At 37.7% G+C, this 14,624-nt stretch overlaps 1 protein-coding gene across 1 annotated transcript in view; it reads left to right on the forward strand.

The window, feature by feature from the left end:
• ADCY2 (adenylate cyclase 2) overlaps positions 1–14,624 on the forward strand; it is a 523,876-nt gene that overhangs the window by 479,298 nt on the left and 29,954 nt on the right. The window contains exon 20 of the mRNA XM_072605397.1: positions 2,213–2,371. Within this exon, the coding sequence (XP_072461498.1) occupies positions 2,213–2,371 (159 nt within the window). The remainder of the gene's footprint in view (positions 1–2,212; positions 2,372–14,624) is intronic.

Consider the following 14,624-nt stretch of genomic DNA (forward strand, 5'->3'; position numbering starts at 1 on the left):
ATAGTGCATTTTGCCTTAAGGTGGATCTTTTCCATCACCATTCTTCTTGAAATATAGAGGGGGAAAAAAGCAACATACATTTACTGCCTGAGTAAATTAGTATTTTTCTCTTATTACTTTAAGGAAAATAAATTTTTAAATTGGAATTTAAAATATGTACTGGACACAAAACGGAATTAAATTGTCCTTTCTGCAGTGATCAGTTTTAAAAAAATGTTTACAAATTCACTGCAATTTTAGGTCACCAAAATAAGGTTTTTACTTATTGTTTAACACAGAGGTAAAGAAGGGAAATCCCTTTTAATGGCCTGCCCTTTCTCCTTTCCCAGGGTCATACCATGTTCCTAATTTTCTTCTTTATTGCTTATAAAGGAAACCATGTTTTCTAATTAATTTCCCTTCAAAGTCTAAATCCAGTGATCCTGTGACCTTACCCTTGCAATACAGCTTCATAAATATTATCTCCATTCCCTCAGATGTGAAGCCCTCACTTTATATTCATGGCCATTTTTCTTCCTTGGATGGGTACACACTGGGGACAAATAAAACATTTGACAAGCTGAGTGATTGGAAAAGAGTTTAAAAGTCACTTTTTGCATGTGATAATAGGAGCCTCTAATCTTATTATCACTTGTGTAAGCATTCAAAAGAAAATTCTGACTGGTACCAACATTTATATTTCATGGGACTTGTAGCCTTTTACAAAACAACCAAAAAACAACAACAACAAAAGATTAACAATAATAAATTTGTCAATAAAAGCATGAAGTCTATCTGCATAACAATTGTTAAGAAAAATTCTGGAGTTAATCTATCATGTACTGTTCATCTAAGCTCTATATAAACATACTGTACATGGCCAATAGTTTGAGGTTGTCACATTGAATGGTCACTTGAAAAGGTTTCATTTTCTGTGTGAAGTGAATTGTGTGGTTATTAGTCTCCTTTTGAGTATACACCTGTGTCTGCTCATATGCCCAAACAGCTGTTTGTTTACTAGGTGTTTGACTGAATTGTCCATTTGTTTAATAACCGGACTCATTTTTCAAGGCAGCGTTTTGTTCTAATAAATGCATGGCTTGATTCCTGTGGGAAATAGTCTATATTTTCAGGAGGGGAAGGTGGTGAAGAAGATTTCAAGAATGACTGAGTTTTAAAATAAACATAGTTTTAAATCTCCATTTGAAATGTTCCCTGAAAATTCCCCAGTACATGATGTGAATCTGAATTATACCAGATGAAGATGAATACATCTGAGTCTACTTATGTAGGCCAAAGTAGACATAACTTATAACTGGCAACCTTTCTCCTCACTTTGAAAATAAGGGATCTTTATTTCTCATTTGTGGACTAGACCCTTTGTTTGTTATTTATTCTCTTTTGAGATGTTGCTGATATCTTCAGTCAACCCAGAAAAAAGACTGCTGTATGCTCATCTGTATTTGTTTGTCAAATAAATGTCTATTGTGCCAAAGGTGCACCCTCTCTATTAGGCTTTTCTGTTCAAAATAGACTCAATTAATCATCATTTGTTACTTTCCTTAATTTGTATCAAACATGATAAATCACAATGATGAAAGCTAAAAGTCTCTAGGTGGGAAGTGGAACATCCACACAGATTTATTTAAAAGATGTGCTTTATTGGAAGTACTTTTGGATTTGTCCAGAGTCTGCCTCTTTAATTCTAATGACAATACACTTTATTTGTCAAAGAAAAAAGTAACTGTGTAGAAAATGTTTTCTTTCATCCATATTGCATTATGAAGTGCAATAAAGTTAGTTTTCCCTGCTAGATGCAATGTAATTTTAATTGAATATATATCAAAATAAATTTGCATAAAAATATACTTTCTCATTACCATTCAAATCTGCCTAAAAAAGCACAGTTTGATATTGCCTATTCAGCTGAATAATACTCACTAGAGAAAAATGATTGTGATTTTTCTAACCTTAAATGCAATTCAAAAATTAACATTATGGGTAAATCGTGGCAAAAGAGTATGGTGTCACATATATGTTTAAACTTCCATAACAGCTGTTATCTTTGGGTAACAGCTTTTTTTCTCAGTGCCATATTGAAGGCATTTTTTTTTCATAACAGAAAGCTTTTTAGGGAGGGTGAACTATACTATATTTTATCTCTTTAAAACCTATTCGCTCTAGCAGGACAAGATGCCTATTGTTTCTTTACCTCTGTGTCCTCTTGTAACAGAATGAATATTACTGTAGGTTAGACTTCCTATGGAAGAACAAGTTTAATAGAGAGCGTGAGGAGATTGAAACCATGGAGAACCTGAATCGCGTCCTGCTGGAAAACGTGCTCCCTGCCCATGTGGCTGAACACTTCTTGGCCAGAAACTTGAAGAACGAGGTCAGATGTTCTCTGCTAACCCAAAATGGTCATGTGTGGGGTCATAGTCAGACTTTCCAGCAGAAAATGTAAATGGGGACCAAGGGGAAGGAGAAATACTAGACAATCACAAGTTTTTATTTCCATTCTATGGTGCAGTCAAAAGAAATATAGACTTGGAGTCAGGGACCTGGGTTCCAATTTTCTGACATTTACTGGTGGTATAATTTCAAGAAAGTCACCTAACCTATGTGAGTCTCAGCTTCTTCAATTGTAAAATATCCTATTTGCATTACCTTTTACACACCAGTGCTATCAGGAAATCTTGTTACAATCCTTACGGCACTAAAGACAAAGGGTCTGGGAATACAGCTGGATTCTAGGACCTTAGGTCTAGAAGGTACTGTGAAGTATCATCCAGTTCAATCTTCTACCAGCCTGAATGGGGAACCCAAGTAGAGACCTGCTTTTGTTTTCATGTCTCTAAGAATCTGGATTAAAGTGAAAAAAAAAATCTAGTCAAACATCCAGATTTTGATTCCAGCTGATTCCTAAGATCTGGATGTTTGACTGGATGTTTCTGTTTTCAGTTGGATATTGTGCTCTAAAGATACTCCTTGAGAATAATTCATCACTGTCCTCTGAGTTTTTTACACATGCCTAAAACATCATTGAGATATGTTTCATATTTCTTTTCTTCAAGTAATGCACCTAATATTTCTTCCTTCATCTCATTCCATCCCTAGTAATTGTCTCAGATTAACCTGAAAAATGTGGAATATTGATCACTTTCTTGACCTAACTCATCTTGCTAACTCCATGTCTGTTCTTACTACTGTTACTACAATTGGGACCTGACTAGTATAAAGACATAACTAGTACAAAGTCTTTGCTGTTTCACTAACAAACATCAACCAAGGTCTATCTGTGTACTATGAAGATTGTCCTGGTGATGCTACGTGACAGTGAATCCCTCAAGCAGCAAGCATTTATTAAGCACCTATTATGTATCAGGTGCTGAGCAAGGCACTGGAGATTTTAAAGGAAGCTAGCCCCAAGTTTTCCAAATCAAAATTTTAAATGATTCTAAAGATATTATAAAAATACATGTAGGGATGGGTAGTTTACAGTTTATTACTAATGATTATTTGTATGTAAACAGAAATGGTTAAAAGACATGAAAGACATAGATGGACGTAGAAAAGGAAATGGGTGGGTCCATCTGGACAGCAAGAGGGACCAATTTTATTCCAGACACATTTATTGTTTGCTATGTGCCAGGCACCATGTTAACCACCAGGGCTACCAAGGCATTCTCTCTGTCTCTTTCTCTCTTCTGTCTCTATGTCTCCCTCTCCCTGTATTTATGTATGTATGTACATAAACACACAGATGTACACACACACACACATGCACACACATATGTATATATACACATACACATATTTATGTGTATACATACACGTATATACATATGCATACATGCTGGGGGAGAGAGAGAGGGAGAGAGTTCCCTTTCTAAGGAACTTGAGTCTGTGTAGTTAAGTGGTGTTTCTCTAGAGAATTCAAAGAATCTAAAAATTTCCAGAGACTTTTTTTGTAATCATTAGTAGAAAGGAAAATGGCCTAAGTATTACATATATATATCAGATGTTTCAGTACCAAACTTACACAAAAAACAAAAGCGTTCCACTTGTCAAGGAAATTCAGCCTCTTGTTCGAGAAAGCATAGGAATTGTTGAAGGTTATCCAACTACTTAAGATAGGAATTATTCCTTCTGAATAGTTACAGGAGGTTTTCAATTTTGCCATTAAATTGTTAGTAATAGAAGGCTTACCCTTAAAAAGAAATAATGGAACCAAATCAGGTCTCAGAGATCAGAGGCAGTGTCATGCAGTGGGCAGAACACTGGATTTGGCCCCCAAATTCCACCTCCAATACTTATTACCTTTGTGACTTTGGACAAGACACTTTCCTATAGGCCTCAATTCTACAAAATGAGAAATTATGACTTGATACTCTTTAAAGTACCTTCCAGCTTTATGTCCTGTGAATGTAGAACAAGAGATTATTGCCCTTCTCTCATTACTTAATGCTCGGTTCCATGTTATAGAAAATCCAAGGGTCATACGTGTCTAGTGTGCTTTCTGTTACTTAATACAGAAACATGTGCATGCAAAACCTTAAAAATTATTTATCATACCTTATTATCATAAAGTCACACTCTATGTCCATCGTAGAGAAGAATTCAGGACTCAGATGTATAGAACAGTAAAAACTAGGGGAAAATAATATTTCCAACACCTCTTAGCTAGGCTCAGTGACCCAAGGATGTACACATACCCTTGTAGAAATGGGCTATTGGCTTCATTCATTTTTTCTTTTCTTTTTTTTTTAAAATTTATTTATTTAACTTCTAACATTCATTTTCACAAAATTTTGGGTTCCAAATTTTCTCCCCATTTGTCCCCTCCCCCCACCCCAAAACACCGAGCATTCTAATTGTCCCTATCACCAATCTGCTCTCTCTTCTATCATCCCTCTCTGCCCTTGTCTCCATCTTATCTTTTGTCCTGTAGGACCAAATAACTTTCTATACCCCTTTACCTGTATTTCTTATTTCCTAGTGGCAAGAACAGTACTCAACAGTTCTTCCTAACACTTTGAGTTCCAACTTCTTTTCCTCCCCCCTCCCCACCCCTTCCCTTTCGAAGGCAAGCAATTCAATATAGGTCAAATCTGTGTAGTTTTGCAAACAACTTCCATAGTAGTTGCGTTGTATAAGACTAACTATATTTCCCTCCATCCTATCCTGCCCCCAATTACTTCTATTCTCTCTTTTGATCCTGTCCGTCCCCATGAGTGTCGACCTCAGATTGCACTCTCCTCCCCATGCCCTCCCTTCCTGCTTATCGCCTTATTCCCTACTTTCCTGTATTGTAAGATAGGTTTTCATACCAAAATGAGTGTGCATTTTATTCCTTCTTTTAGTGGAATGTGATGAGAGTAAACTTCATGTTTTTCTCTCACCTCCCCTCTTTATCCCTCCACTAATAAGTCTTTTGCTTTCCTCTTTTATGAGAGATAATTTGCCCCATTCCATTTCTCCCTTTGTCCTCCCAATATATTTCTCTCTCACTGCTTGATTTCATTTTTTTAAGACATGATCCCATCCTCTTCAATTCACTCTGTGCCCTCTGTGTGTGTGTGTATGTGTGGGTGTGCGTGTGCATGTGTGTGTGTGTAATCCCACCCAGTACCCAGATACTGAATAGTTTCAAGAGTTACAAATATTGTCTTTCCGTGTAGGAATGTAAACAGTTCAACTTTTGTAAGTCCCTTATGACTTCTCTTTGCTGTTTACCTTTTCATGCTTCTCTTCACTCTTGTGTTTGAAAGTCAAATTTTCTTTTCAGCTCTGGTCTTTTCATCAAGAATGCTGGAAAGTCCTCTATTTCATTGAAAGACCAATTTTTCTCCTGGAGTATTATACTCAGTTTTGCTGGGTAGGTGATTCTTGGTTTTAGTCCTAGTTCCTTTGACTTCTGGAATATCCTATTCCATGCCCTTCAATCCCTTAATGTAGAAGCTGCTAAATCTTGTGTTATCCTGATTGTATTTCCACAATACTTGAATTGTTTCTTTCTAGCTGCTTGCAATATTTTCTCCTTGACCAGGGAACTCTGGAATTTGGCCACAATGTTCCTAGGAGTTTCTCTTTTTGGATCTCTTTCAGGAGGGGATCGTTGGATTCCTTGAATACTTATTTTGCCCTCTGGTTCTAGAATCTCAGGGCAGTTTTCTTTGATAATTTCATGAAAGATGATGTCTAGGCTCTTTTTTTGATCATGGCTTTCAGGTAGTCCCATAATTTTTAAATTGTCTCTCTTGGATCTCATTTCCAGGTCAGTTGTTTTTCCAATGAGATATTTCACATCATCTTCCATTTTTTCATTCTTTTGGGGTTTTTTTGTGATTTCTTGGTTTCTCATAAAGTCATTAGCCTCCATCTGTTCCATTCTAATTTTAAAAGAACTATTTTCTTCAGTGAGCTTTTGAACCTCCTTTTCCATTTGGCTAATTCTGCTTTTGAAAGCATTCTTCTCCTCATTGGCTTTTTGAACCTCTTTTGCCAATTGAGTTAGCCTATTTTTCAAGGTGTTATTTTCTTCAACATTTTTTTGGGTCTCCTTTAGCAGGGTGTTTACTTGTTTTTCATGCTTTGCTTGCATGTCTCTCATTACTCTTCCCAGTTTTTCCTCCACCTCTCTAACTTGATATTCAAAATCCTTTTTGAGCTCTTCCATGGCCTGAGCCCATTGGGTGGGCTGGGATACAGAAGCCTTGACTTCTGCGTCTTTCCCTGATGGTAAGCATTGTTCTTCCTCATCAGAAAGGAAGGGAGGAAATACCTGTTCACCAAGAAAGTAACCTTCTATAGTCTTATTTTTTTTCCCTTTTCTGGGCATTTTCCCAGAAAGTGACTTGACTCTGAATATTCTCTTCACACCCACTTTGCCTCCAGATCCACCCACAGATTCAAATGCTGCTTCCCAGCCTCAGGGCTTTGGGCAGGGTTGGGGCTGCTATTCAGTGTGGGATTAAGTTCAGGTGCTCAGGTGGGGGCAGGGCCACCTCACAGGCTCAGTTCCCTCAGGGGGTTTATGCAGAGACCTTCAACAATGGATCGGAGCACCTGCCCGCTTGGGGAGCCCTGGTCTGCTCCTGCCTCTGCTGCTGCCTCCCGAGGGGGCCTGAGTTATGGGGGGACCCCACTCCCCTCTCAACCCACCAAAGAGACCCTCTCACCAACTCTTGTCACCTGTGGGTGGAGGGACCCACACAGCCGCTGGAGATTCAGTCCATGAAGCCTGCTCGGATCTGCTCCCCTTGGCACCACACGGCCAGGGCAGGGCTGCGCTCTGCTCCAGGTCCGGGGTGTGACGGACCTTTCACAGCAGGTTTTCTGGGCTCTCTGGAACAGAGATCTCTTCCGCTCTGTTGTTCTGTGGCTTCTGCTGCTCCAGAATTTGTTGGGAGTTCTTTTTTATAGATATTTTATGGGCTGTGGGTTTGGAGCTAGAGTATGTGTGTCTTTCTACTCTGTCATCTTGGCTCTGCCCCCTTCACTCATTTTTTCATAAAAATAATACCTTGAAAGATAATAATAGCTTAATTTTTGTAGCATTTTAAAGTTTGTAAAGTGATTTCTATATCCTGTTTCGTTTGATCCTTATAACAACCCTATTGGGGAAGTAATATTATCATCCCCATTTGACAGAGGAAGAATTGAGGATGAAAGAGGTTAAGTGAAATGTCCAGGATCACATAGGCAATGTGTCTGAGGAAGGACTCGGACTCAAGTTTTCCTAACTGCAAGTCAAGTGCCTTATCAAGATGCCTTAATAAAGCTATTTTTTCTAAAGATGTTGAAGAATATGAAAGTTCCAGTGAAAACAAACTCCCTGTGGGTGATTTTCCATCTTTTTAGGTAAACATTTTTCTGCTCCATTTTAAGAACATCCCCACCCCTTCCTTATATTTTCAGTCAGTGACTCCCACCACTTTAGGAGCCTCTTTTGTACTCCTTTCCTGATCAGGAATTTTATCCCATACCACAGTGAAGATCAAATGAGCAGTCTCTTTGTGATATTTCTTTGTAGGAAACAAATGGAATTAAGCTGATAACTGAGTAGGATGAGTTGTCTCCCAGGAGCACTTGATAAAGGAAAGAAAAGCTCTTTTTTAGTTCAGATGCTTTCCCTTCTATATACATAATGTGATACATCCCTCATCCACAATCTGCTTATACTTTTCCAGTGGAATACTTTAAAAACTCTTTGATCCTTAATAAAATACTTTGAGGCTTAATGTCTCCACCAACACAGAAGACAAATCCTCAACAATTTTGAAAATTGCTGTGGCTAAAACATTTCCTCTGGAAAATGATGGCAAACAAAAATGTAAAGTCTCCTTTTTAAATGTAATCTCTAGAATAATTTTCCTTTGCTGATAGTTTTATATGCAACAAAAACTTCAGCTGTACCTCACCATGGGAAACCGTTCTAATCTCTTTTTCTGGAATTCACCTGTCATCCAAATATATTTCTGAATATGCCTAGCAGGTAGTATTGCAAAAAGATTAATAACAGCTCAAGGAACAGGTTATTTTTTTTTTTTAATACTAACTAAGAATAGTAGTTTTAAGTTCTATAATGGCTAAATCTGGAATAGGCTCTATGGTTGGTCAAAATGGCCTTCTTGCCATTCTCACATATGACAGTCCAGCTCTTGTCACCAAGGCCTCAAAATCACTCTCTACTTTTTCACTTAGAATCTCTTGTGTCATTCAAAATTTAGATCAAAAATTGTATTATGCATAAAGTCTTTCTTGATCTCCATAGCAGCTAGTACCTTTCTCCACCAAATTACATTATAATTCTTTGCTTTTCCTAACAGAGCATATTTCCTAATAGAGCATAAGGTTTTTAAGGGCAAAAACTTTTTTCTCTTTCTTTTTCTCCTCAGTCTAGCATAGTAGCAGAGAGTTTGTAGTCACTTAATAAATACGTGTTGATTGATCTATCTTAAGAAAAGGTGGCTTTAGTTAAAAGTTCAATGAAGTAATTACATCATGAACTTCACTGTGTTACTAAAAGCACTGTTTGAAATCAGGCATTTGGAATAGCAAGCATGGACTAAGCAGACTGGGATATTAAATCAACAAGATACCACTTTGTAATGATTTTTCCACCCTTTGTTTCTTAGGCCACTGGGTTCCATCTTAAGGGCTCCAACAAATCATTCATCACAATAGTATTTTTCCTTTATTCCGTTAATGTATAACATAAGAGGTATAGCCTTAGCAACTACATGAGCCACCCCTGTAAATGTGGAACTCTTGAAGCCTGGAAAAAGCTCAGAGATCCAATCCTGTATTTGTAGCCTCTGTTTAGCATTATATTTGGTCAGGGGATATATCCAGGATATTTTGAGAGACCTCCAAAGAGTTATTGTGCACATCAATATAGAATGGCTCTGCTTTAACTAAATCCTTAAACTTGCTAGAGTAGTAGATTTCTATCAGGAAAGGAGGAAACAGTGAAGGTCACTGTCAGACATCTAGGTTTTTTATAACCTGTAAAAGCCAAGAGATGGCATGTCTTGTTTATAGAATAACAAAGAGGCCAATGTCACTTGGATCAAAGTGTATATGACAGGGACTAAAATATAAGAATACTTGAAAAGTAGGAGGGGGTTAGGTTATAAAGGGCTTTGAAAGCCAAACAGCAGATTTGTATTTGATCCTGAAGTTTATTGTATAGGGAGTAACACAGACCTGAGTTCTAAGAAAATCATTTTCATGGCTGAATGAGGATTAATTGAAGTGGAGAGAGACTTAGGACAGGCAGATCCACCAGCATACTATTGCAACAGGGCAGGCATGAGGTGATGAGGGACCGTAAACAATTCTTATTCCACGAGATCTCCATGAGGATATATTTAACATGCTGAAGATCGTCTTGTTCTTTTAGTATCGCTGAAGTTCCAGTTTTCACAATGTGACTGAGTCTAGTCCATTTCAAGAAATACATGTCTTTATGACAAATTATCATTGTAAACATGCCGTATCTTTCTTAATTTTATCATATATTTTCTCAGATTCTATCCACCCTAAACTCCTCTATTCAATTATTGGTTCAGCTTATTTATTGTCCATCCACATTGCCTACTAAAAGTATACATATTCATGGACTAATTTCAAAGCTTATCCGTCTAGTTAAATGGCATAGTATAGTGGAATGGGTTTTAATCAATTTATTTTTCACATATGAATGGTTGAATAGATATTTCTTTTAGAGCTGTGAAAAACTGAATGTTGTGGCTGAAAATGCATGAAAGAAAAGAGAGACTTGAAGTGAAGATGACATTGTGAAAGACTGTAGAGAAACCCATGTTTCCCCATTAACCCTAGCAATTATATAACAAAAGTCTCAAAAAGACTGATAATAAAAAAATATAAAATGAAAAAGGAGTAAGCATCTCCATCCAGTCTGGAACTGTACAGAAAGACATCTAGAAGAAGGCAAAGACTGGTAAAGGGTTCAAACTAGATCACATAAGCATAAAAGCAGCAGAAGTTTGAGGAGGACAGGGATCAGAAAACTAACCCAAGCGCTGGCAACCAGATCATAGACTAACAGAAGCAGAGAGCAGAAGGGAGACAGAGTAAACACTCATGAACAGAACTAGAGCTAGCTATTGCCCTGAAGAGGATTGTTGCAGTCTAGTGACATTGTCAGTACTTGTGCTACCAATTTATATGCTGGCATTGATCTGTGAGAACAGAACCAGAGAACAGGATATTGCTAAAGAAAAGAGAGCCTGGATATAGATTCCTCAGACCACTGAGATTCTCGGAGAAAGGCAGAGCCAACTTGGTACCTGGACATCTGGATTCTGCAGGAAGCCTTGACCAACTAAATTTCAGAATTCTACTGGAGGTTGTTAGAGCTCCAACAAAGGACAAAACCAACTCCTAATTAAGGATCATTCAAAGTGAAGGACAAACAGACCCCCTGAGGATAGATCCTACTGTGGATAATCAGAAGAGTGGGAAAGTGAGAGATTGAGAAAAAAAAAGGTAGGATTTCATATTACCTACCCCATTCAGATTGACAGTGGTTCAGTTACTGGCAGAAAACTATAGACTACAAAAAGAAAGGGAAAGGAACAATTGAGACCCACCCAACATATACAAGAGTGACAAAAGGGACTGAGTTGAGCAAAGAATCTTCAAATCAAGAGTTGAAGTAGAAAATATGAGTAGCCAGAAAATAGGAACACAATGAAGAAATAATGTGGGTTAAGAGAAGCCCAGAAGAAGAGAACCACCTAACAACAAATGTAAGCAGAACTTAAGGGGACGTGGTGGGTATCCTTGGCTACAAAGACAAGAAGAGTGGGTGGAAGAATTCAAGCATGGTATGAAAATCTCTGTAAAGAAGAATCAATCCCCAAAATGAAAATACACAGGAATGTCAGTGTCAAAATGTAGAGCTTCCAGGTAAAAAAAAAATACTGTATAAACAACAGAGAAAGAAAGTGTAAGAATCAAAGACCATAGTCAAGATCACATAAGACTTAATAGCAATGACTCTAAAAGAGGGGAGAGATGGAATACTATCTTCCAAAAGGCAAAAGATAAGGGCCTATAACCAAGAATAACTTACTCTGCCAAACTGAGTATAATCATGCATGAAGAAAAATAGACCTTTAACTTTCAAACATTCCTGAAGAAAAGTCCAGGGCTCAGCAGAAACTTAGAAATGTAAACACAGGAATCAAGAGAAACCTAGAAAGGAAAATACATTTGAGCAACTGGAAAGGTCTAAACAATAAATTATACATTTACATATGGGAAGAAAAGTCAAGTGTCCCTTCAGAATTCCAAGTTTATCAGGCATCACAGTGGGAGCTAAATAAGACGTATGGCCTGGATGTGGTTTTGTTGTGGTTTGTTGGTTTTAAGAGAGGAAAGGAAAGAGAGAAAATGAAATATACTAAAAAAAATGAGAAGGAAAGAATGTACTATTTTGTATGGAGTGCAGAAGAAGAGTATTGATCTCATGACTTTACTCTTATCTGAACTGGGGAGAAGAAGATTAAGAAGAGTTTGGAATAGAAATATATTTAAGTCACTAGGGATATTGGAGGAGACTACAAAAGGAGATGATAGATATAAGAGGTAGAGTCACCAGCAAAACAGATTTCATTGGAGAGTTCATCATAAAAGGTGATTAAAAAAAGAGAAATGAAGTGTAAGGACCAGAGATGAGGGCCAGAGACTGGTGAAGAAGGGAGGGAAAAAGGTGTAATAGCAAACCACTTTAATTATAGATTACAGTGCTTATCAGATTCCATCTTTCTCTGCCTCCTTTTTCATAAAAAGGAGGCTAGGAGGAAAAACAAAGACTAAGTGTAAGAGGATATAATGGAGGGAAATATTCAATTAATAACAGTAATGTAGAATATGAAACTCTATGAAGTTATTAATAATCTCTTAATTGCTAAATTTAATGGCTTTTTCTCAATCGTCATTCTTCTTGCTCTCTGTTCAGTCTTTGACAGTATCTTCGCATTCTTCTCCTTCATACTCTTTATAAGTTTTTGTGACACCACTGTCTCTTGTTTCTCCTCCTACCTATGTGTCTGCTCTTTCTCAGACTCTTTTTATGAATCTTCATCCAAGTCATATCAGCTAACTGTGGGTGTCCCATAGGACTCTGTCCCAGGCCCTCTTCTCTTCCTCTGTATTACTTCACTTGTTTGTCTTATTGACTATCATGATTTTAATTATCATCTCTATGCTGATGATTTGCAGATCCACTTATCCTGCCCTAACTTCTCTTCTGATCTCCAGACTGACATCTCCAACTGCCTGTTGGACAGCAGGAACTTGATGTCCTGCAAACATCTTAAATTCAACATGTCCAAAACTGAATTTATTATTAAACCCCCAACCATCTCTCTTTCTAACTTCCCTATTCCTGTGAAAGACAGCACCATTCTGCCAATTACCCAGCTTCACAAACCAGGTATCACTCTCAGTTCTTTATCCTCCCACCCCATCCCACTCCACATCCAATCTTTTTCCAAGGTCTGTCTATTTTACCTTTATAATATCTCTCATATACATCCATTTCTCTGCTTTGACACTGCTACTCTAGTACAAGCTCTCATCACCTCACACTTGAACTATTACAATATTCTGCTGTTTGTTTTTCCTGCCTTATGTCTCTTCCCACCCCAATCCATCCTCCAATCTGCTGTCAAATTGATCTTCCTAAAGTGCAAATCAGATTATACCACTACTACCATTCCCCCTCAATAAACTTCAGCAGCATTCTGTTACCTCCAGGATTAAATACAGTTCTCTTACACTTTATGTACCTTTTACCACCATGGACTCAGCAGTCCAATGACAGTGGCATTCTTTCTGTTCTTTAAAAAAGGCACTCCATCTCCCAAATCTAGACATTTTCTCTGCCTGTCTCCCATGATTGGATTTTCTCCCTCCTGTCTCTGCCTTCTGACTTCCTTGGCTTCCTTCAAGTCCCAGCTGAAATCCCACCTTCTACAGGAAGCCTTTTCTAATCCCCCTTAATTCTAATATCTTCTCACTATTGATTACCTCCCATTTAGGCGCATAACTTGTTTGTACACAGTCATTTGCATGTTCTCTCCCCCATAAGACTGTGAATTGTCTTTTGCCTTTCTTTTCATTGCCAGCATTCACCACAGTGACTGGTCCGCAGTAGGTATTTAATAAATGTTCAGTCAATGAATGAATGACTGGGATGAACTTATCTATAAAACAGAGGACAGCAGCAGAATCCAACAATATGTTCTTTATAGGAAATACACCTGAAACAAAGATTTACTTCCGTGTGGAACAGGATTTGTGCTTCAGGCAAATATCAAGAAGCAGGGGTGACCATCGTGATCTCAAACAGGGTAAAAGTTGATTTGGTTAAAAGAGACAAACATTTAAACTATATTATGTTTAGTTTGGCTTTAGAAACTTAATAGCTTTGTGACCCTGGGCAAGTCACTTCAACTCTGACAGCCTCAGTTTTCTCTACCATAAAATGTGGATAATAACACATACCTCTCACATTTGTTGAGAATCAGCTAAGATATTTGTTAAGTATTTAGCACAATGCCTGACACATTCTATATGTTTTAAAAACACTTATTTCATTCTTTCCTTCCTCAAGGAAATAAGAGGTGGAGGGGTGGACTAGATGACTCTTGCAGGCTCTTTTGACTCTAGATCTGTAATTCTTAATGAGACTTCAATATTTTGAATTTTTCTTTCTTCAAGTACTTTGAAATGAAAGAAATGATTGGTCAGTACACTAGAAGACCAGAAGTCTGGGCCTGATGGGAAGGAAGTATCCTTGATAATATCAAGGAGTTACTTCAGCACACGTCCCTGCAGAAAGACCTTAGGCAGATATGGAAAGATTCCAGCCTTCAAAGAAGCAGGATTTGGATAGGAGAGGTTGGGATGCTAAAACTGAGATGCTAATTGTAACATAATATGTCCACTTATTGTCTTTCTCTCCATCACCCATTCCTTTTCCTCCTTTTTCCTCTTTTTCTCCTACAATTTTTCCCATTCTGAAGCCTTTTCTGCTAGTCTTATTTAACCTTTTTTTACATAGTGTAAACATTGGGGTGGAGGATTACTTCCAAGTTGATATCCCT

Source organism: Notamacropus eugenii, chromosome 4 (assembly GCF_028372415.1).
Source record: "Notamacropus eugenii isolate mMacEug1 chromosome 4, mMacEug1.pri_v2, whole genome shotgun sequence".
Classification (NCBI taxonomy): Eukaryota; Metazoa; Chordata; class Mammalia; order Diprotodontia; family Macropodidae; genus Notamacropus; species Notamacropus eugenii.